Source organism: Euwallacea fornicatus, chromosome 33 (genome assembly GCF_040115645.1).
Source record: "Euwallacea fornicatus isolate EFF26 chromosome 33, ASM4011564v1, whole genome shotgun sequence".
NCBI classification, from domain to species: Eukaryota; Metazoa; Arthropoda; class Insecta; order Coleoptera; family Curculionidae; genus Euwallacea; species Euwallacea fornicatus.
The window spans coordinates 1,983,080-2,004,557 of NC_089573.1; the positions used below are offsets into that span (position 1 = coordinate 1,983,080).

A 21,478-nucleotide genomic window follows, 5' to 3' on the forward strand; every position below is an offset into this window, starting at 1 on the left:
CTTTTCCACACTTTTAAAACTTTTTCTAAATCAAATAACTCTTCAGTCAACTTCCAGTTAATGTCGTCCTTCGACACCTACAGCTGAAAGAAACAAGAATATGTTTTCGTTTTTTTATTATTGCACAGCCTTTTTTCCCTTCTTTCGTTGTCTGTTTTTTTAAGAATGTCCATACTTTAGCGATTCCTGATTTTAGGGTAGTTAGAACCCTTAAAAATGATTTACGATTTTTGCCTGAAGATATGTGGGCTAAAGGTATCAAAAAGGCTCGCGCTACTTTTTTTAAAACCAATTTATTAATAGGACACTTAAAAGTACATTTTCATAAGTAGAACACTGGAAAGTGGTTCCTAACTATGCTTCCTTATGATAATCATAAATAGACATAAATATGCCTGTGGTAATAATAGACACATTAAAACACATTTCAAGGCTTAAACATTTCGTTTTTCTTAAGAGAACATGTAACTTACAGACTCTCGTCCTCGTCATAATAGCTCTGGAACAATAAATTGAATTTAAATCATGCCAGCCGGCTGTAATCATTTACATCAATAAGGAAATGAAAGTTCTTTAACTGTTGCGGTTTCAACGTGTTAACATATCTTAATTAAGCGTAGATCTACTGCTGCTTTGCCGAATTCCATTACAAAGAGCCAGAGATAAGAGGGGTTGGATTCGGGCACATTACTAATGTGTTTAATTACCAATAAAATCTTGCAGTGATGCCGAGTTAAAGGGAGAAAATATATATTTTTTTTAGGACCCGGCCGAAAATATATCTGGTGTTATGTAAAAGGGATTCGATCATCCTTCGACGGAGTTAAGTGTTCTTGGTTTTAACGCATCCTTTGGCCTAGGCCCATACAATTTAACACTGGGAAAACTAAACTTATAAGGGCTTTGATCCCTCAAGCAGAAATTTAATTAGCACTCTAAAGATAATGTTTTGGTCTTGTATAATCTAGTTTAATCTTGCACGTGGGGTCTCAAGATTCAAAACAAATACTTACATGATGTTCAATATTAGACCTGGGATAAGTGCAAGGAGTACACTCCATGTACGACAATCCATTATGAAGAAAAGAACATTCGCAATCTGTGCAATCTCTTGGGACGGCTGTATAAGCCAACCTCTTGGCAAAAACAGGGGCGAATTTCCTGGCATTCTTTTGAAGGTCCAAGTGTTTCGCACTAAATACTGTGCCTGCAAAGAGAAGAGCTTTTTTTATTATTTTCGATGTTAATTTTAACTTTCGACATATTTACTTAATCTACTCTACAGCTCAGAACTACCTGTTATAAAGCCGCAAAATGTGTTCTCTGCCTGTGCGAAATCGTATTTCCATATGACTGAATCTAATCCATGAACGAATTAAATCATTTCAATTACCAAAATGCAGAGTTGATATGGTGTATGAGTTATCAAAATTAAATAAGGAAAACCCTTTTACGCTATCCGGCGTCTAAGATAAAGCTATATATAGATGTTAACGAGATTTCTATCGACATTTCTGCCATAGAATTTAGCATATCTCACGTGATATTCTGCATGGAGATTCAGATGTTTGTATAATTAACCCAACCTGGGTCTTAAACGTAATGCTGAACTTGATCTAGTAATTTGCTCAATCTAGAGCTGTCAACAATTAACCTGTTTGAGCAAGAGGAGATTGAACCAAAGCAATGAAAACTAAGTTATCCGGATCGCTGATCATAAGCCAGCTTCACTTGGATTGTGGTTATTGATATGCATCTGAGTTACTGTTTGCGTTACGATTCTCTGTTAAATTTCAACATTTTTGGTAATTCGGCAAGAAATACATGTAATAACGGAATACAAATTTATGAAGGGAAATGGTGGTTTTACATGATGTAACAAGGCGTGGTCAATTTTGGGAGTTGTTATTGGATTTGATTTGAAAATACCGTGCGGCTCTAAATCGTGTCGTCTCTCCCCCAGTTAACTTTTTAGCAATTTAGTTCTTTTAAATCAAAACCAACGTTAAATAAGATTTAAAAAAATACTTTTCTCTGATGTTTGTAAATTTTTTTAATGGTGCTTAGGTTACCGGTAGCTAAAATTGGCTGATTTTTGAAAATTGATATGTGGACTAACGAGGACCTCAAAATTAAGGCCCTTCAACGCCACATTCAACGGTGTATTGCGTTTAAAAATCTATGGAGCAGTTTTTGAGGAAAATAATTATAAATTAAATAAAAAATGCAATACATACCCAGTTAAGTAGGATGTAAGCATTGAATAAATATATTCATTGATGGGAAACTGCTTTATTTTTGATTTTGAGGCCCCAAAAAGTCTTTGGTTATTTTTATTTATTTATTTATTTTACTTCTTTTGCCGCAAGTTCAACTGATATCAAAACCATTCCGAAGCCCCATATTTCGTATTAACATTTTAATTAAAAATTCAAGTTAAAAGTGACGTTTTGGTGAAATGAAAATTTTCTCGAGTGTAAGACTAGCCGTTTCTCCAATTGAACATATCTCTCAATAGATCTCAGCATCGGCAGTGAACAATATTTTATTAAACATCGGCGGGTCATAATGTTGCTTTGCGAGTGACCAACTGCCGAAGTCAATTCATGGTTGAAACTCCTTTACCAACAAATTTTGAACAAGCATAAACTCTAGAGCTATAGAGACGTTTTTTACTGGTTTCTGTATCCACCAGTAGGTGGATACAGATTTCTTTTCCTTGATCTACAGTGAGGTTTTTTATCATTCGATTCTGAACGAAATCAACCAATCTTAGCCAATTTATCGTAGAGGCGTTTGAGGGTTCGGTGAACTGGTTATCTATTATTGGAAAAAGTCGTCCTTGGACAGTGCAAAGACGTCTAAATTTTGGGAAAACATAATACGATTTACTTACCAATGAAACGAGCTGTTTTTAGTATAATTACGACTAATTGTCATTGTCGCAAATGAGTGTAAAAAGCAACAGAGTATCAGAATTCGTAAAAATATTGAAGTTCTCGGCACTACTAAAAATGTAAAGTCGATTTTTTGTACGTCGATTTAAACAGGCATTTCGAATGAATTTTTAATACCCAAAAACATTCTTAGGGCTAATTCCGAGACAAAGAAGAAGGAAAAGATTCCGAGTAAATGAAATATTGTTGAATTTATCACCAATTTAGAGAATTAAAAAACTTATGTCGACGTCCTTCAGAACAAGTACCAGCAACTCCTGGATAAGGAAAGCCTAGCTGAATCGCTCCGTTTTTTTAATCCTCATCTGTGCTATCGTTTCCGGGATACCCTGTATGAATTCAACAAATGGTTGATTTAGAGTATATGAAATTCACCCCAAAGATTACATTATTCACTTCGCCGGAAGCATTACGCGATTTTGTTTCAATCTAGCTCCAAACGGAAAGAAATCTACAAACGGATATCTTTTTTGGCAAAAGCAGGGAATGTAAACGCATATAATCTGGCTGTGTAAAAAATTTAATCAGTGCTCAGCTCACCGTTTGTTTCTAACGCGAGAGAAAAACAGTCTAGTCCCAGTCCTGATTTCGAAAAGCTGATTGAATTCCTTAATACTTGATCTCCATCCAGCTTCTTTATATCTTTTTTAGTATAGGCCTTGTTTACATCGACTCCTGGAAATAAGAACCGAAACAACCTTAAGTAGGAAGCTTGATACAAATTAAATTTCGAGTGAAAATTAGCTATTTCAATGGATACTTACCATATGGAATCTTGTTTTCTCTTTTTCGAAAATCAATCGAAGTGACCGCAAAAGAGTTATCCATTAAGATGTGCAATGCAGCAGAGCTCTCAAAGAGTAGTTGATGAACCGTAGGGTAGTCGTGCTAAATAATGAAGATACATGAAAGAATAATCTATCAAGCTGAAAAGAGAATATTCACGTTCAAAGCTAATTTAATCAGCTACCATAACCAATTGCCTAATATAGTGAACGATATTTTCCCTAGGGAAGCTCTAATTTATTCATATGCAAGTCAACCTCTAAAAAGGCAAAATAATGGGCTTTCGCAAATTCCCCTGTTTCTCCTTGAAATGAAATGGCTTAATCCATGCGTATCAATGAGGTTTTTATTTGTAGAAGTGTTTCTTTTCTTTGAAATGTATCGGTATATATAGGGCTTTTGTGCGGGTAGTTGAATGAGCCCTTTAAGATGTTCGTGTTTGCCATCCCTTAGAGTCCTGGTTATGTGGAAAATCGATATGTCTTTACGGGAGTAAATCTAACCAAATTAGAGATTCGCGAGACTAACGCCGAGAATCTCCGGCTGATGCTAGATATAATGTCTCCTTTGTACTGTGAAGTCGGTGTAATGTAAGATTTGTGTGCAGATTTTAAAAACTGAATTTAAAAACAAACATGATTTTCCCTAGAGTAATAATTTGTTGACGTCGCGTCGGTAACTCGGTTATCTCGCCAAGGAAACTAGAGTCTGAAGAGAATAATTCCGTGCAAACTTGGTTTCAATCTCCGATGGAAACTCACAGGTGCCCAATAAGTTATCTTATATAGTATCCCTCAACAAGATGTGGGTTCAGTTAACTTTACCTCCATATTATCTTCATCACACTGAGAGCACGGGAGCAATATGAAATTTCTGGACACTCCTGGTCTGAACATCAATTTGTTGGCAAATATAATGGCCCCGTATATGTCCGAATCTCCGTTGCCTGAAACCAAACACAATATAACTAATTATAACAATTGTTAGGTACCTGCTCACAGAATGTTTTAAAATTACTCGTTGATCATTAGCAATCCCGTTAGTTAGATTAGTTTTTTGAACGAACAATGTGCTTCCCTCCACATTAACTATGCTATATTGGCTAAGCGAGGTCTATGTTTTCCATAATGAATCAAACATTATTACTTTAATTTGCGATAATAAACAAAGAGCAACAGCAGGTATTGTGACCAAATTGTGCTTAAATGCAAATGGATGAAATTCAAATGCGTAGGAAAAGGATCGATCGCAGACGCTTTTGAGATTTGAGAAGGAAGCTTTAGGTTGGTCTAAAAAAACATCATTTTGATTAATTTCCGATATTCTCAACAATATTGAGGAACCTAAACCAAAATGGTTGTTTCTGGTGATCGTAAAGGGGCATAAAAAAAATAGTATTTCAAAAACTCGCAATTGTCCTGAAAATTCCCAACAAGGGAGAGGATTCACTTTTTTCCACTTTTCAAATTTTGACTGAGGACATCTCGATGATTTTTTGCTTAAGTGCCGTTACGCAGTATTTAAATTTCCAATCAGTGATCTCGATGGGTTCTGTCTGTCGCCTATAAAACGGGTACTACCTACCTTTGATACCTATTATACGTGCATATTCAGCACCAAATCTGCGGATTTTAAAATTGAAACAGTGCCTCAAACTGAACATAAATATATGTCAAAAACTTCCTCCTCTCCTGGAAATACTTGTAATTTCAACAAGAAAACTTACCGACCGAAATATCCAAATAATCCAAAACGGAGTTGGCATTAGTAAAAGTTTGAGAATTCCGAACGATACTTCTGGGCGCATTAAAAACTCCATCTCCGCCAAAAACAACGACCGCATATCTAAAAACGCGTTTTATTATTAAATTTACAAGAATTTCGTGCATAAATTACCTGTTGTTCGTTACGTTTAACTCAGAAAGTTCTTGGTTTATTGACTCGACGAGGATATTAAAATTTTTACGATTCCTCAAATCCTGGTTACACTTCTTGGCCTCGACTATAAAAACTATGTCTGCAGTCCTTGGTACTGAACTGCCATGCAGACGGATGAAATCTCCTTCGCGAATCTCCGTTCCATTCAATAAATCACACCTAAACATTTTTTATGCAATAATATAATTTATTAAAGTCAAATTAGACCAAATACTTAATGCAGGAATCTGGAATCTTCAAAGGAGTATTCTGTCTGTGGCACATCTCAATGTAGCCAATGGCGCTCCTGCAAGCTTCCAGAGCATTGGTGCTGTTCATACATATCCTCATAAAGTTGTGCTTGGGCACTCTCGCAAAGCAGGTGCTGAGGTCTGAGATCTTGCTTTGGAAGAATTCGTGGCAAAGTGTCTGCACTGACTTCGGAGGAAGGTTGCCGGAGTATAAATCTGACGATTGTGCGTATATGAGCGAAATAGTCTTCGATTTTCGACAAAGTCTCTGAGTACCCAAATATTTCCTCAAGTAATACATTCTTTTCTAATCTCAGAAACGCATCAGAGAATTTACTTTTTGATGCATTTCTATGAACACCTTTCAGAGCCATAACTTTGAAGGTTGAAAACAGGTCGCATGGTACCTTCGAGGGAAAGTACCTATTTCAATATTTAATATGTCTGTAAAATTTCAGTGAATTTGGTTGATGCGTGAACCCCAACACTCCATCACAAACATTTCGAGTTGTTCACGTTAATAATACTCAACCGTCCATACTAATTAGTGTTCCTATAGTAAGCCAATAAAATCAGGAACGTACCAGGTTAAAAAAGTTATAATATCATGGAAAAGCGATAGCTTCATTAAAAATTATTATAATCACTAGAGGTCTTCTGGAACGACGTCTCGCCTTTAATGGGTATTAAAAGCCCATAAATTTAATATTTCTCAAAAAATCATTAACGCACCGTAAACGATACCAGATCGAAAGAGAGAAAACAGGAACTTATTACTTAATATTTTGAAATGTCCTAAAATTACCAGGAATTAAAGAAAGACCAAGATATTTGTGAACATTGAAATTTCGTAATTATCAATTTTATATGAAAAAAACAAATTGGCTGCAAAGAGATTAAAATGATAAAAACGCCGAGGGAAACTTAGTCAGAGATATTGATACTTCCTAAATCTTCATTTTGCAGTAACGCTATGGGAAAATCAGGGCCGTAGCGAAAAGATATTGAATGATAATTTAATAAATGCCATCGCCTTTTCATGCCATAAATTTGGATTATACTCATTTTGGAAAATTTATATATGGAGGTTCTGAGAAACCGAGTACCCGCACCACTAGTTTTCAAAAGTATACAATCTCATTCTCAGTACTGGCAGTTAAAGAGAAAAAATTCGAAGGCGTAGTTATGTAAAATTAACGCTAATGGCATATTGTATGTATATTTAGCAGAGAAAAGGTTATCCAAATATTAAAACCGTACATTTAACGTCAATCAAGTAAGAACTATAAACAGCAAATTAAACGGAAAAAATATGTATCAACTTGAAAAATTTCAGGTCTTAAAAGACCCTGATGCGCCAATAATTTAACCTATATTGAGTTCCGTAAAGATTCTACATCTGGAAAATTCTTTTCATAAGTAATAAAATCAGGGGCGTACTAGACGTAATTTTAAATTCCAACGCTGAGCGAAAAAAAGTGGAAATGGAAAAAATATTTGCCGAAACGTGACGGATCTAAAAATTTTGAGATATATCGATAACTTACTGTATATGAAGTACTGTAGAGGTTCTCTGTAATTTAATCAAGTGAATGCATAAACATAGAGAACCCAAAAACGTCACAACCAAAAATCCGTGATACGCCAATAACTCCGTATACCCCAAGTACTCCAAAAACTCTCTCAAAATTTTCGTCCAACTGCAACGAAATCAGCGGCGTCCCTATCATTACGTAGAGCTGGACAGTAAACTGAACCAATAAAAAGAACCTTACTATCACCGAAATTTATTTGCTCTCTGTCTGCTATCGAATTTTTGATCTAAGAAAATAGTTGGGTGAAGCCGAACTTTTCTGAGACCCCGTACGAGGTCACGTTAGGAGATAGGTACCTGGAAATGTTTTGGTGGCGCATGGTTCATTTATCCTCCAACTATCACCAAATATGGTCAGATCTTCTACGTCCAACCTAGACCGATTGGGAGTTGAAAAGTCATCGGAGGGCTCGTTATTGTAACTTCCCAACAAACCCGTTGTTCGACCGTAATGCCAACCTAAAGAATTCTCTAGTCATTATGATTATTATTACTTACCGAGATAAAACAATAGCGGTGTTCTGTATTCAACCACTAAATGTCCGCTTCCTGTTTTACGTAACGTTAAATTAACGTCATTAAAAAGTTACCCCTGTACACGGTTTTTTTTTATCCCGTGACGTTTTTGAGAGGCAAATTGCTCTTTGGTCGTTTTTTGTTTGTATTTAAGTGGTGCGTCGTTCTATGGACAAAAGGGTGCAACCGTCCACTTAATAGCCAATTAATTTTTTCCCTTTATATATTTAGGTAAACCACAAAAAAGTGGAAACGAATACATCGCGGACGCCTCTTTTCACTTTTAATTTTCCCTTTTGTGGAAGTCATGTTACCTCACATGATAAACAGTCACGAAGATAAGGGGGTTTTTGCGTTGAATCAGTATAATAGCCGCCATTAAGGCGACTTCGTCCGAGTTTTTTTTAGGGAATTCGATCGGAACTGAATCTTACCAGACACTTCGAGTATGCAAATCTGGAACTTGACGTTGCACTCCAAAGTAAACCCCGAACTGCTTTTTAACGTAATAATATCACTTTCCCTGTATAAATAATCGGTACCGATCTGCAGAGGCAACAGGACCGTCTTGGAGTCGTCCACGAGTATCGTCTGAAACAAACGTTTAATCTAGCACGACCTGATAATTCTTCTTAGCCCGAATCTCCCTTACATCGCTGAACAAATCAATGCTGACAATTGTCTTATTTATCAATAGGATAAGTTGGCTGGAAATCCCGTTCTCGTCGTAAGAGACCAATAAAGTGAAATTCCGCTTGACGAAATCTGTTGCCAACAAGTAGGTGCAGCTGCCCCTGAAGTCGTAATACCTTTTGTCAAAAGTGACGTAATGCTTCCCGCCCATCAACATGGCGTGCCCTAAAATGGATCAAATCAATCAAACATGACTGGCCAAAGTTCTGTTATATCAGCTTCCAAGAACAATCCTGACAGGCCTCTCGGCTAAATAACTAATGTCATAGATAACTTCGGTGTATAAACTATTCTGTGAGGTGAAAATTTATCATGCAGTTTCGTCAGGGAACGCAAATATTTCACCGCATAAACTGCAATATACCTGAAACTTTAAGGCAAAGATGTTCAGGACTCCGCCATTCATAATCCAAGTTTTTTTTTTTTTTTTTTTTTTTTTTTTTTTTTTTTTTTAATTTACTGTTAATGCAGCACTTCGCCTTTTTATTCGCCCCTAACCGACACATGTCGCGATGTCGAATAAAAATCTTTTTACCTTTAAATGGAGGCATCCACTCTGACGGGTCTGTGTACAGCATGTAATCGTAATAAAAGTTCCAAAACGACGTCTCTGATGTTGCTAAATAGTTGTATACGTCGTAAAATACCTTAATTTCGGGAATCTCCTGAAAATAAAGGTTTAAGTACTCTACGCCTCGAAAATGGGTAATTTTATTCACGACCAGGATTTTAAATATTCCGCGCATTTGAATGTCTCAATTCAGGGTTTAATTTTGGTATTCAATTAAAACCAGAAGTAGAATTTGTCGAAACATTGCACAGTGGGGTGTTCGACTCTAAAACTTCACTATATGTTAAATTAATTGTAAAAATAATGAATTTGACGCAAAAGGTTTTTCACTCTTTTGAATAAAAATAAATTAAAATTGGTCTTTGATACGAAAATGGCTATGCAGTTTGGTTCGAAAAGTTACTGAAAGCATCAAAAGGCACAGAGATATAAGTAGTTTCAAATTCGTTGCAAACAGGTCTATTTCTCTCACTAAGGCCGAGAGTTGGAACGTCGTTAAATCTAATGAAATAATTGATACGGTAAAGAAATATCAAAACTACCATGTATACAGGGTCATTCACGGTGAGTGCCCTATTAAAAGTTCACGGGGCTCTAATATAGCTAGAGACCTGAAACTTTGGATACTGATGTAACGGAGTTTGATCTGTTGAATTAAAATATTGGTGTCGCTGCGACGTTAACAGATCTATGTGCAACTGGCAACGACTTTGTCATTTTAAATGGCACACCCTGTATTTTATTACATTTTCGAATTTCCCGGAAGATTTAAACCCCAGTTTATCCATCATATGCCATAGTGAACCGTTTTCGAAATAAATTGTTTTTTTTGACTGATTTGGCAACTAACAGCTCTAAATTGAAAAGCGGATATCTCTTCGGCTATCGCAGCTACAGAGTTGAAATTCGAGCTACAGACTCTTATTGGTTATCTCTATCTTTTAATATTATACGTTTTTTGGATTTACACACAGGGCGTGGAAAAATTAGTGCGACTTCAGAACGATATAAATATGAGCATTAAATGAGAATCTTAAATAGAACACCCTATATTTTTGGATGGCATCTGAAAGATCAAAATATTCTCTATCGAAAAGTGTTATACGTTAATATAATTGTTTTCAGTTGTTTTCGACATATTGGCAAATGTTAGAATCTCTGAGAGTAAAAGGCACCACTTACTAGTTGATTCGGTTAGGAGGAAGCTATGGGTTAACAACGTAAAATAATCGTTACACCTTCCTACACTTAAATGTACAGGTTTTCTTCGAAAAATAAGGTTTAAGAAAAGGTAGCAAATTTTATTTTTGATTAGCCATATGTTTATCTCTTATTTCGAGTAATAAAATATGGGGTGTTCTATTTAAATTAAGCAAGTTATTTCCTTTCGAAAAGAATGCAATTTTCATATTATTTTTTGGACGCACTGTATGAGATATTTCAATTTTAATAATTCTGGCCTAAAATACGTCTCATATTTAATGTTTGGTATGAATTTCGATTTGCTTCAGTTTAAACTTCCTTCAAAACAAAGTTTTTAAAGTTGTATGATTTTTTTAAAAAAACTTAATTATTTCGAAATCCTTAAGATTTAGGACAAGTAAACCTTAATGAAACTTACATTTATTTTTCTCAAGAAATCTAAAACGATATTAATATATGGGGTGTCCTATTTAAAAAAAACATAACTTTGATATTTTTCACTTATTTAGAACACCTTGTATAAAACGAAAACAATTTTAGAATGTACCCACAATCGAGTTCTATATAACGCAAAAAAAAGAAATTCAAAATATTAAATTGTTTAGCCGTAATCTTCCGAAACCGCACTAAATGACCACCCTGTATAGTTATTAAAATAAACTTTGCCAATCAATAAATTACCTTTTTTGTAAATTTTACTCTATTTTCTTAATAAAAATGCAGCCAGTATTAACCTGATATACTTCGAAGGAATAAGACCCCAATTGTACAACAGTAAATTTTAATCGTTGTTTATTTTATATATATTGAGAAGTGAGTTTCGACACTGGACGTCACCGGACATCGCGTAAAATTTGCGTATGGTGACGTAACCGATGCGACTTTTCAAATACAAATTTAAATGTAAAAAAGGGGCAATTTTCAGCAGTTCAGAAACGGTTGGGTTTAGGGATAGAGTAATGTTAACAAAAGTTGTAGGTTTTTGGATTCTGAACACGATGCCGTCGAGAAAAGTAGGGCATTCTATTTGAAATAAGCAAGTTATTGAGGATTGAAGTCATACAACTTCGGAGGCCTATTTCGAGAGTTATGGAAAACTCTTTTTAAACTAAAACATGTCAAAACGTAGCTTATTATGTCGCCTTGAAGCCTCGTAAGATCGATTCCAAAGTTCGCAACGGTTAGGAAACAGCATTGATTTGCGTGAGACCTCGCAGCTATCAAAATTTTCGAATTTTCACAAATAACTCGAAAATGGTAAATTTTTTATATAAGACCTATTTCATAAACTGGCCTTAAAATTTGACGATAAATCCGAAAATGGCAAAAAAATTGGGGGGTTCCATTTAAAAAAACATAATTTGGTACTACCACACTTTTATGACAGACCCTGTGCATTTGAAAATAATTTAAAAATACGTGCCTTTTATTCCCCAAAAACTTTACTGAGACAAATTTCCTTCCAAAACTTATATTTACTGAGATATCGCACTTTGACGCACTAATGAGCAACCCTGTATATACACATACAGGGCGTTCTTCAATGATGTGCGGATGTTTTAAGGTAAGATCCTGCGTGAAAAAATAATGATATTTTGTCATATAAATTATGTCCCAAAAATGCTCCGTTAGGAAAATATGGGACTACAAAGTTAAAAAAAAATGAAAATTAATGAATATTTCCGAAACCGCTTGAGGTATATCAATGAAATTTTGGCATGTCAAACAGTTTCTAAGGGGGCATTAATTGCAATAAACATAGGCGGTTTAATGCAAACTTATTCAAAACTATTTTAATACGACAAATTAAAAAATAAGAAATTTAACACGTCGTGGGTTTACGTCATAGCGAAATGTGAGTTACAGCTAAGTTAGTTCACAATAGGCCCATTAATACTGTAAAAGAATTAAAAGAGATGATAGTTGCAGCATGTGACAGAATACGAAATTTTTCGGGAATACAGGCAAAAGGGCGCAATTCAATGAGAAGGAGGGCGGAAGCATGCATATTAAGTGAAGGAGGTCATTTTCCACATCTGTTGTTAAAATCGTTTTTTTTTTTTTTTTTTGTTAGTCGTAATTCATATTTCATTACGATGTCGACCCACAATGTGTTAAACTTCCCACTGTTTCATTTGTCGTATTGAAATAACTTCGAATAAGTTTTCATTGAAACGCATATTTTTATTGCAATTAAGGCCCCTTTATAAACTGTCTTTGCATACCAAATTTCAATGAAATATCTCAAGCGGTTTCGGAAATATTCATTAAGTTCCGCCTTTTTTTCCAAAACTTTGCGGCCCTGTATGTTCGTAAAGAAGCATCTTTTGAACGTAGTTTATGTGGCAAACTATCATTATTCTTTCATGTAGAATCTCATTTTAAAATATTCGCACATCATTAAGGAACACCCTGTATGGACGTGTAAATTTGATTTAACCAAGTAAAAATCATTTGCGAAACGTAATAAATTTTCCGCAATCCGTTGTATACGGAAAAGGCCTGGAAAAAGTCTTTCTGATTCTCATTTTTTTTCTAACGTTGTCTTTTTTATAAAACTGTCGAGATGAATGTTACGTAATAAATTTAGCAGTCAAACAATTTCATTAATGTAAAAAAGGCTCTTCGTCACCAAATGCATTAAAATATAAACATAAATCTAAAGATCGACTAAAACAATGTCACAATAAACAATAATCAAATTGAATAAAACAAATGTACCATGCAAATCATATTTCTTGTCATCAACATACACAGGGTGGGGCACCAGAAGCGACTCGGAAGATTACGTCCCCATTAATGAGAGTTTTTAGAAGTGATGTAGGACCTCATAAGGTACGTTGTAAAAATATTCTCGTTTATACAGGATAAGAAAAAATAAGATACACTTAGGAACGAAGAAAGGAAACGCTCATTTGCTCTCAGAGGTCCATAACATTTTTACATGTTATCTAGCTTTGAGTTTCATTTTTAATGCATTCGTCGACAGCATTCAATCTGTTGAATACTAATAGATCAATGGCGGACTTAAAGAAGATGAAAGAAAAGGGGAGGCACTTAGGTTAAATTAAGGTTCACATAAGTTCAAAATCATTTGAAATTTTAACACCCTATATCTCAAAAACGAAACCTCCTTTTGTGTGCCGTTATTTGGAACCAAAAAATACAACCTTAAGTGTTTTGTCATCCATAGGAAAACGTAACTTAAATGATCAAATATATGTGCATAGATATCTAAAAAGATATTCATAAATCGCAAAAATTTTAATTAAAGTCCCCACGTATTAATAACAATTTGCAAGACGTTCTTGACTTTGCTTCGCCCCCTTCCCTACCTCCTTCTGTAACATAACTTTTGGCCTGCCCCAGTTTTGGGCATTGTCTGTGAAAGGGACCATTGCAGATTATAGCTAGAAAACAAATCATTCCAAGCTTTATTAGTTTTTTAGGTTCTTGCCCAGATAACATTGTTAATGCACATGGTTTCCAAAAATACCACGGGATGGCATTCGACGGCTTAGAAAATGCAATGGCAAGCTGCAGAAGGGATGTGACCATGTTTGCATTTCAGTCCCTCAAAAACAACTAGACTCAGATATGTAAAATTTAATGCGAAATTTCGGAAAATTTTCAAAAAGTTGATAAATCACCTAGAATTTTGGACGTCGCATTTAATATTAAAAAATGAATGCGATCCTTGATGGTTTTGGCACACCTTGTTTGATCGAAAATTTCTTCTTGTTGTGAAACCTTAAAACCTAATAAACCTTTGAAGTGAAACTGGTTCCAGCTCTAACCGTTTTTCGTCGATTGTCCGCACCCGCACTGTTGAGCCTCCCTATATATTGTAAATAACCTCTATTTGAAAACGCCGACTTTTATAAAGAAAAATATCCTAAATTGAAAGCAAAGAACTTCGTGAGATGTTTATAATGTGAAACCCTGTAGATGTAACACTATTTGTAGTATCACTGTTTGTGGCTGTTTTGGAAGGATCAAATATCAGATAGAAAACCACGGATCTAGCAGGACTTTGATGTTGCCGGTAAAAAACTTTTACCGATAAAAAAAATACACTTAGTAACATCGATACCGCGCATTCGCCCTTGAACAATTCTCGGATTTCCCTTTAGGGGCCCAAACGGAAAGGGTCCATTTTTTATTCTCTCACAAGAGAAACAGCCTGAAATACTGCAAAACTCTTAAATCAATAAAGACTTAAAAACTCCGATAAAAATCACTTTCTTCCAATTGATTTGGAAGTAAGTTTTCCGATTATTTTCTTTTTCGGGACTCATAAATAAACATCACTCCAAATACAAAGCATTAAGCTTAAACTGACACGAAGAGGGTTGAATTTATTCTCAAATGCAACTGCGGGCTATCATGTAACATAAACCGTTGGAAATTGAATTGAGATGGTCAAGTTTCAGGGAATATCGTTAAACGGTGAATTCTTTGGTTGTATTTGTTACCATTCTATCCGATTAACCCTCTTTTAAAGAAATATGATACTTTCCTCTTTCTCAAGTTCTTTTGACTTATGGCTCAAAAAAGGAAAGTATCTAGTAATTTATAGTGTTTTTCACCTGGAATTCGGGTGTTTCGTTGAAGCCGTGCCATGACATAGGGAGCTTTTGTTGTAAGAACATAAGCCCATCGTTTGGATCATACAAAAAATTGGTTTTGGCTTCCCTTTGTCTGAAACCCACATAAAATATATTAAAAATGTTTGTTATAGGACGAGTTCGAACCTGTTTTCCAATTCCAAAGCTGTCACTGTCATTTCAGAAAGTTTCCGATACAAGAACTTAATAAACCGATGGGCCCGATATTCGACTTGAAAATATTTGTAATAATACTTAATATCATTGGAAATTTCGTCGCATTTATCGAGTGCATATTTAATAGATGGTACATCACCAAGTTGCTTCAATTCTACTATGATTTCTGATATCACCGCCTTCAGTTCCTTGCCGAAGGGAGCATGATTAATGTACTTTTCGTTTACGAAATTCCAAACGATATTACCGTATTTATAAATGGCTTCTACGGTGTTATTTCCGGTGATATCTTTGTAAAATCTATCGACATCTCGCGAAAATTTCGTAAATTCCATAAAATATGCCGATTCGATGATTTTGTTCTTGCGGATGTATAAGAAATCTGAAATCAGAAAAGGGAATATTTGTTTGCTGTCAGTAGCGACACATGAATAAAAATTTTGATTAATGTTCGAAGCCTTTCCAGCTCTATAAGTGAGGAACTTACCCAAAAACTCTTTCCCGGTTGTCCAAACGATGGTTTCCGCGTAATGAATAAATTTAATGAAACTTGGCTCTAATGCTGCCAAGATCTGATGGAAATTATCGACAATAATATCGTAAGTCTCAATCCATATTTTCTCAATATAATGCAATGCTGACACATGCACGTTCTTAATATAATCGTCGTATCTATCCACTAGTTTTTCCAAAATGTTCGACAAATGCTTCACCGGATCTCCATTAATTAGATCGTGAATAAACTCAGTTGTATTGGTGTAATACAACTTTATCTAAAATAAAAAAATTAGTAATATACACGTAGATTACACAAAAAAAATTAATTAACCTTCTCAATTACAAATTTGAAGCTCTCTTTAATATTTTTTCCAGAAGCGCCCATTGCAGTCCACAATTCCTGGAAAATCTTGGGCAATGATTGCAAATGTGTTTTAATGGAGAGGTCATCAACCATGGTAATGATAATAGAGCAAATATCTTTAATATAAAATTCGTTGTTATAATATGAAGTGTTCAAGAAGTCTTTTAAATGTCCCAGATCCTCCTCTATTACCGTGAGATTTCTGAAATGAACAATTAAAACTAAGATCAAATGAGATTTCGAGTTAAAATTTACATTAGGAATGGCAGAATGTGAACAAATTCATCGCTTTATACCCCGGGGAGTGGCTTTAAGTTCAAAGCATTTCTTGTTACTGCACAAGGGGAACAAACGTAACGTAAATTAAACGGCCAAATCACATCAGCCGAAGGCAGTGACGTGTCTAACCTTCGTCAGCTAGAATTCAGGTGATGGTAAAAGAGAAATCGCTTTCAGATGACTTTTTAAGGCATTTTGGGTCAGTCGTATTTCGTTTAAATAAACCTGTTTAGCAAAAGACTCAAAAGTTTATAATGGGATAAATCAGGTTATTTTAATGCGCGGTAATACACCCGAATAATTTTGCAAATTAGTCTGGTTTTGACAAATTAAATAAGTTGTTAAATTTATATAAATATTATCCTTGAAACTTCCATAATTAAGCCTATATTAATTCGACGATACCACCAAGGTCTATTGAGACCTCATGCATGTGAGTATGTATTTTTAGTGTTCGTATAAATTTGAAAACTCTCAACCTCAATCGGTTTAATAAGTCATAGATGTTTCAATTTTATGTAACGATAAGCCATGTATTCGAATTTTATAAGATTTTATCAATGTTGGCATATTTTGGACAAAATGGTTGAATCCTAATTAATACTGTATAGAAGGAAAAAATTTTAGACATCTAAACGCACTTAAAAGAGAGTAAATGAAACATCATAAAACTGTTGCGTAACTGAAATTGCATTCAAACTTAAAACAAATTTGAATTTGTTAAGCTTTACAAATATCTATAGATTATTTAAGTACCATTTCAGATTTTTCAAGTTTTACAAATGTACCTAATATTTAGTAACTATCGCCAATTTGAATATTGCAATATTTCCGTAATACGACCGCTGATATTTCAACTTTCGATTTTCTATAAAACACTCGTAACAATATGTCTACAATTGAACGTCGAATATATTTGAGAAATTCTAGTATTTTACTAAAAATTTAGGAGGAAATTTCTATTTGACCAATTCCTCCAAACTGATAAAACTTCGATAAAATTCCCCGAAATTCACCAAATTCTAGACAAGGATTAAAGACATAATTCCTGCGAATGAAAGAGTTTCTCTTGATTTTCAACTTAAATTATGGTTTTTGAAAAATTCTAAAAAGATTTTTGAAAAAATATAATTTCATAACTAAAACTTCCCACAATTTCTTGTAAAGCATTTTTGGATTTTGAAAAATTGTTATAAACCTTTAAAATTTTTAAATTTTTCTCCAATTTGTTAAAATCTGCCTTCAAAACACAATTTCGCACAACTTTCCTAATTCAGAGCTGTGCTAATTCAAGAACTTTCGTAGAACTTATAATAACAAATATATCAATTGTGTTATACATAATATGGTATATCAGGTATAGTTTCAACAAAGTTTCATTACTCTGCATACTAAAGTTTTTCTACAACACTTCGTAGAATGAGCCTGCATAAATATTTCGATATTACCCCAACCAAATCATTTCTGGACACATACCAGCAATATGACACTATGGAAAAAGTAGAAATAGAGTAGATACGTGGTTATTTCTGGGTTTGGTTTTTATTTCACTTTCAAGAGCGTTCAGATTACCATTTATATGCTGGGATAGGTTTAATATAGTATACAAATCAGTGGTTAAACTGCAAAATAGCACGTTAAAAACTTCAACATTTTTCTGAAAATATCCTATATGGGGAAGAGATTTATATACTACATTTTGCCACTTCTCAAGTCATTTAAAAAAATGTTACTTTCTTCTCCCCTTAGAATAACAATAATGGGTATCTCAATCGAGCTTTATTTTTTGGTCAAGTGCACAAAAGTGCTTAATAAATAGCTACACAATTGGCAAATTATGCTAAAATTTTCATATTAATTCCATAGTATACACCAAAGCCATTAGGGAAACGAGTTTTCTAATATGTTTTTTCATAAAACTTATTTTATTTTTATTATTTATTGTGTCATTACCAACGCGGTGCAAGCGAGCTAAAATTCAGGGGGAGGGGGAAGATTTTTCATTTCGTATATTTATCAAAACTTACCGTAAAGCAACCAAATATTCAAATACCATGGGTTTTGCGTCTTGCCAAATTCCATCAATAGCATCCATAGTCTCTGCTTTAACATACTGCCGGGTATTGTTTATTTGATCTAACCCTTCGAAATACAGCTGAAGCGCTTTAGAGCGAATTCCGTTCTAAAATAAAAAAATACTTGTGTCACTGAACTCTGCTGAGCTCGCATATTTGTAATTCAAGATCAACGAAAAAAAAAAAATCATAAAACGATAATTCGCATATAAATGTTTAATTTCGAGTTCCAATTTTTCTTATATGGAGGAAAGCTTTATTTGTCAAACCGGAACATGAAGCTGAAAACACCGGAGTTGCATTTGGTTTGTTTATATAGCAAACGGGGATATATTGACTTGTTTATGCAATATTTGGATAGTCTTGGTATGCAGAACACGTGCATTACTTAAATTTATGTCTGAAAGGTGAAACCGTCGTTAGATAATAAAACTCAAAGTTGGAATATTAGCCTGAACCAACCTGAATAAGCAAAAACCACTCAATTTATTTCTTCTTTGCTTAAATTTGAAGCGTAATTCTGAGGTGTTATTCCCGAGAAAATCCTTCCTTAACGTACATGGCAACACCAGACACTAAGGAGCACTCTGACATATAAAGCAAATTCGTATTTTAGTCCGAGACCAAATGCAGAATCAAGGGTAGAATTACATTTCTGAATTCTGTCGTGTATGTATAAAAAAGTACCACAAAGGGGGCGCAATTATCGCGAACTCCCAAAGACAGTTGCTAACTGTAGACTAATCCATCGACAGATCTACATCCGATATCTGTACAGCTCTATTAAACAAAATTAAGTAAAATCTCATTTTTGCCGATTTTTAACTGTAGGCGCAGTCAGATCTTCCCAATTTATTGACGAACTGAATTTCAGTATTGAAACTACGTCTACGTCATTTTCCCTGCAATACAGCTTGGCTCAATTTGACAAAAACAAACCTGAACATCGCTTATCAGCTCTGGGCGCCACTTTAGCTTGGACATTATTAATCTGGAGTGATTGAGTTTAAGATAGTAGGACACATCAGTTAGACGCTTGTCTTCGTAATCTCGCCAAATTTCAAACGATGCGCTTCTGGCATCGGGGATTACACCGTAAGTGTGCAAACTTTGGCTTCCTTCTGCAAAAAAGACATACAACAAATTTAATAAAACAATAAATAATCACATGCGAAGAATTATATATTGAAATTTGTGTCGTAAAATAACGGAGGTTGAATTCACCTTTCGTTAAGTTGACATTAGCGTAAAGCAACCTCTCTTTGAAATTTACGTAAAATATCCCAGAAGTGTGGTTTTGACCGTGGGCCGTGGTCATATTTGCCGTATACAGCGGGAACGCCCCATCGAATCGAATCCAAAAATTGGACTTCCCAATGATATCTTCTTTCTAAAAAAATGAAATATAACGGGGGCTAACTGACGTAGCGGCATTGCTGCTTTGATAATACCTTGACTGCAAAATCTTTCAAGTCAAAGTCCACTTTTGCCAAAGCCACAGACCGAGATAATGACAAGTATGACCTTCTGTAATCTGAAATGTGTTCTGTTCCACATTTCGAAGGACTCCAATGAACATGTCCGAAGCAATTCAAATATAAATTCGTAGTATTGTGTTCGGCCCAAATATTGTAGGAATAATTGTATGTCGTCTCTTTTGATTTATCCTCAACCCGAGCTCCGAAAATCACTATTCGCTCTGGATCGGTTGAGTAATCGATCGTAATATGACCGTCTAATGAGGAATTTTGATAGCCGTAGTTTGTCAATATGGACACGTCCTAGAATATCAATAGGTTCATACAATTTGCATCAAATTGGTGGTACTTCTAATTAAAATGTTTCCCTTGATATTTGCCGGTGGTAAAATATCTTGCGGGACATGTTTCCGTCCAATCGAACGCAGGACACTTTCAAATATAATATTTTGCATGACAAAAATCGCCGGACGATTGGTTTATTTTGATTATTACCAAAGGTTTGGGACTCGAATTGGATGAAATTTCAAATACAAGTTCTGCACATCGACCATTTTCCGCTTTTTAGAAATAACCGGCCACATACAAGTTAAAAATATTACCAACTGGTGTGTGGGACGGTATTATTACCACTAAGGGATAATAGAAAGTCTTAAAACGAACGCATTAGACTAGATTTTAGGGAAAATTTAGAGTGACAGTTTCACTATGAAATAGGAAAAATAAGTTGTGAAATGTGATAGGTATCGGTAAAATGATAGCTTAACCCCTAAGTTCTATTATTTTTCGAGTGTAAATGGATCAGTTCTACACTAATAGATCAATATTAATTTACTAGCTTTTAGACTATACTCCTAATGTAAAAAAAAAAAACATTATTTAATGGCTTCCATTATTTTTTATTAGCAATAATATCATTGCTCCCATCCTTTTTCAATAAAGCGCAAACTATCTACAAAATATTGATGTTTATATGTATATTATAGGAAGTTTGCAGTAAAGTGTTCCAATTTGTCTGTGCTAACACGTGCTTAAGCAATTTCAACTTATCTTTGATGGTGGTTATGTGACAACAAAGGTATCGTTTCGTTCAATGTTGTGACAGGAGATAAAGCTGACAAAATAGTTTTAAAGGACAAAATGGAGCTTTTCGAACTCGTGCTACAATGATTATTGTTGTTGGACTTATTTCCTGGTAGAAAACGTCTCTTGTATTTTTACATAAAAAATTATAAAAACTATGAAACTCTTACCCCTGTTCTAAGTCTTTTTTATCGTTTTTTCGTCGTCGATTTAATTATCGTTTTTAATTTATTACATTTAGGAGGGATTTTATATACAACATTTTTTCAGTTTTTTTTTCTGGTTCTGGAACGGAACAATTGTTCTGTCCTAAAAACTACTCTAACAGTAAGTTTATTACTAATGAGAGAATAGATCTGCTTGGTTATGCTTGACTACAATCGGCTCAAAATGTTCAACACGTTTTGTATATAGAATTACCAAAATGGC

The 21,478-nt window shown here is 34.6% G+C and overlaps 1 protein-coding gene across 1 annotated transcript in view; it reads right to left on the reverse strand.

Annotated features, from left to right (window-relative positions):
* Positions 1-274: 274 nt before the first annotated feature.
* Apoltp (Apolipoprotein lipid transfer particle) overlaps positions 275-21,478 on the reverse strand; it is a 143,952-nt gene continuing 122,748 nt past the window's right edge. Inside the window, exons 38-57 of the mRNA XM_066299449.1 lie at positions 19,940-20,269; positions 19,713-19,878; positions 19,428-19,609; positions 18,441-18,595; positions 16,102-16,336; positions 15,760-16,045; positions 15,243-15,654; positions 15,078-15,189; positions 9,250-9,379; positions 8,674-8,879; positions 8,456-8,612; positions 7,803-7,964; positions 5,896-6,127; positions 5,640-5,840; positions 5,470-5,588; positions 4,568-4,689; positions 3,722-3,845; positions 3,498-3,632; positions 1,014-1,207; positions 275-499 (exon numbers count right to left, since the gene is read on the reverse strand). Of these exons, the coding sequence (XP_066155546.1) occupies positions 470-499; positions 1,014-1,207; positions 3,498-3,632; positions 3,722-3,845; positions 4,568-4,689; positions 5,470-5,588; positions 5,640-5,840; positions 5,896-6,127; positions 7,803-7,964; positions 8,456-8,612; positions 8,674-8,879; positions 9,250-9,379; positions 15,078-15,189; positions 15,243-15,654; positions 15,760-16,045; positions 16,102-16,336; positions 18,441-18,595; positions 19,428-19,609; positions 19,713-19,878; positions 19,940-20,269 (3,690 nt within the window). The 3' untranslated portion in view covers positions 275-469. The remainder of the gene's footprint in view (positions 500-1,013; positions 1,208-3,497; positions 3,633-3,721; positions 3,846-4,567; positions 4,690-5,469; positions 5,589-5,639; positions 5,841-5,895; positions 6,128-7,802; positions 7,965-8,455; positions 8,613-8,673; positions 8,880-9,249; positions 9,380-15,077; positions 15,190-15,242; positions 15,655-15,759; positions 16,046-16,101; positions 16,337-18,440; positions 18,596-19,427; positions 19,610-19,712; positions 19,879-19,939; positions 20,270-21,478) is intronic.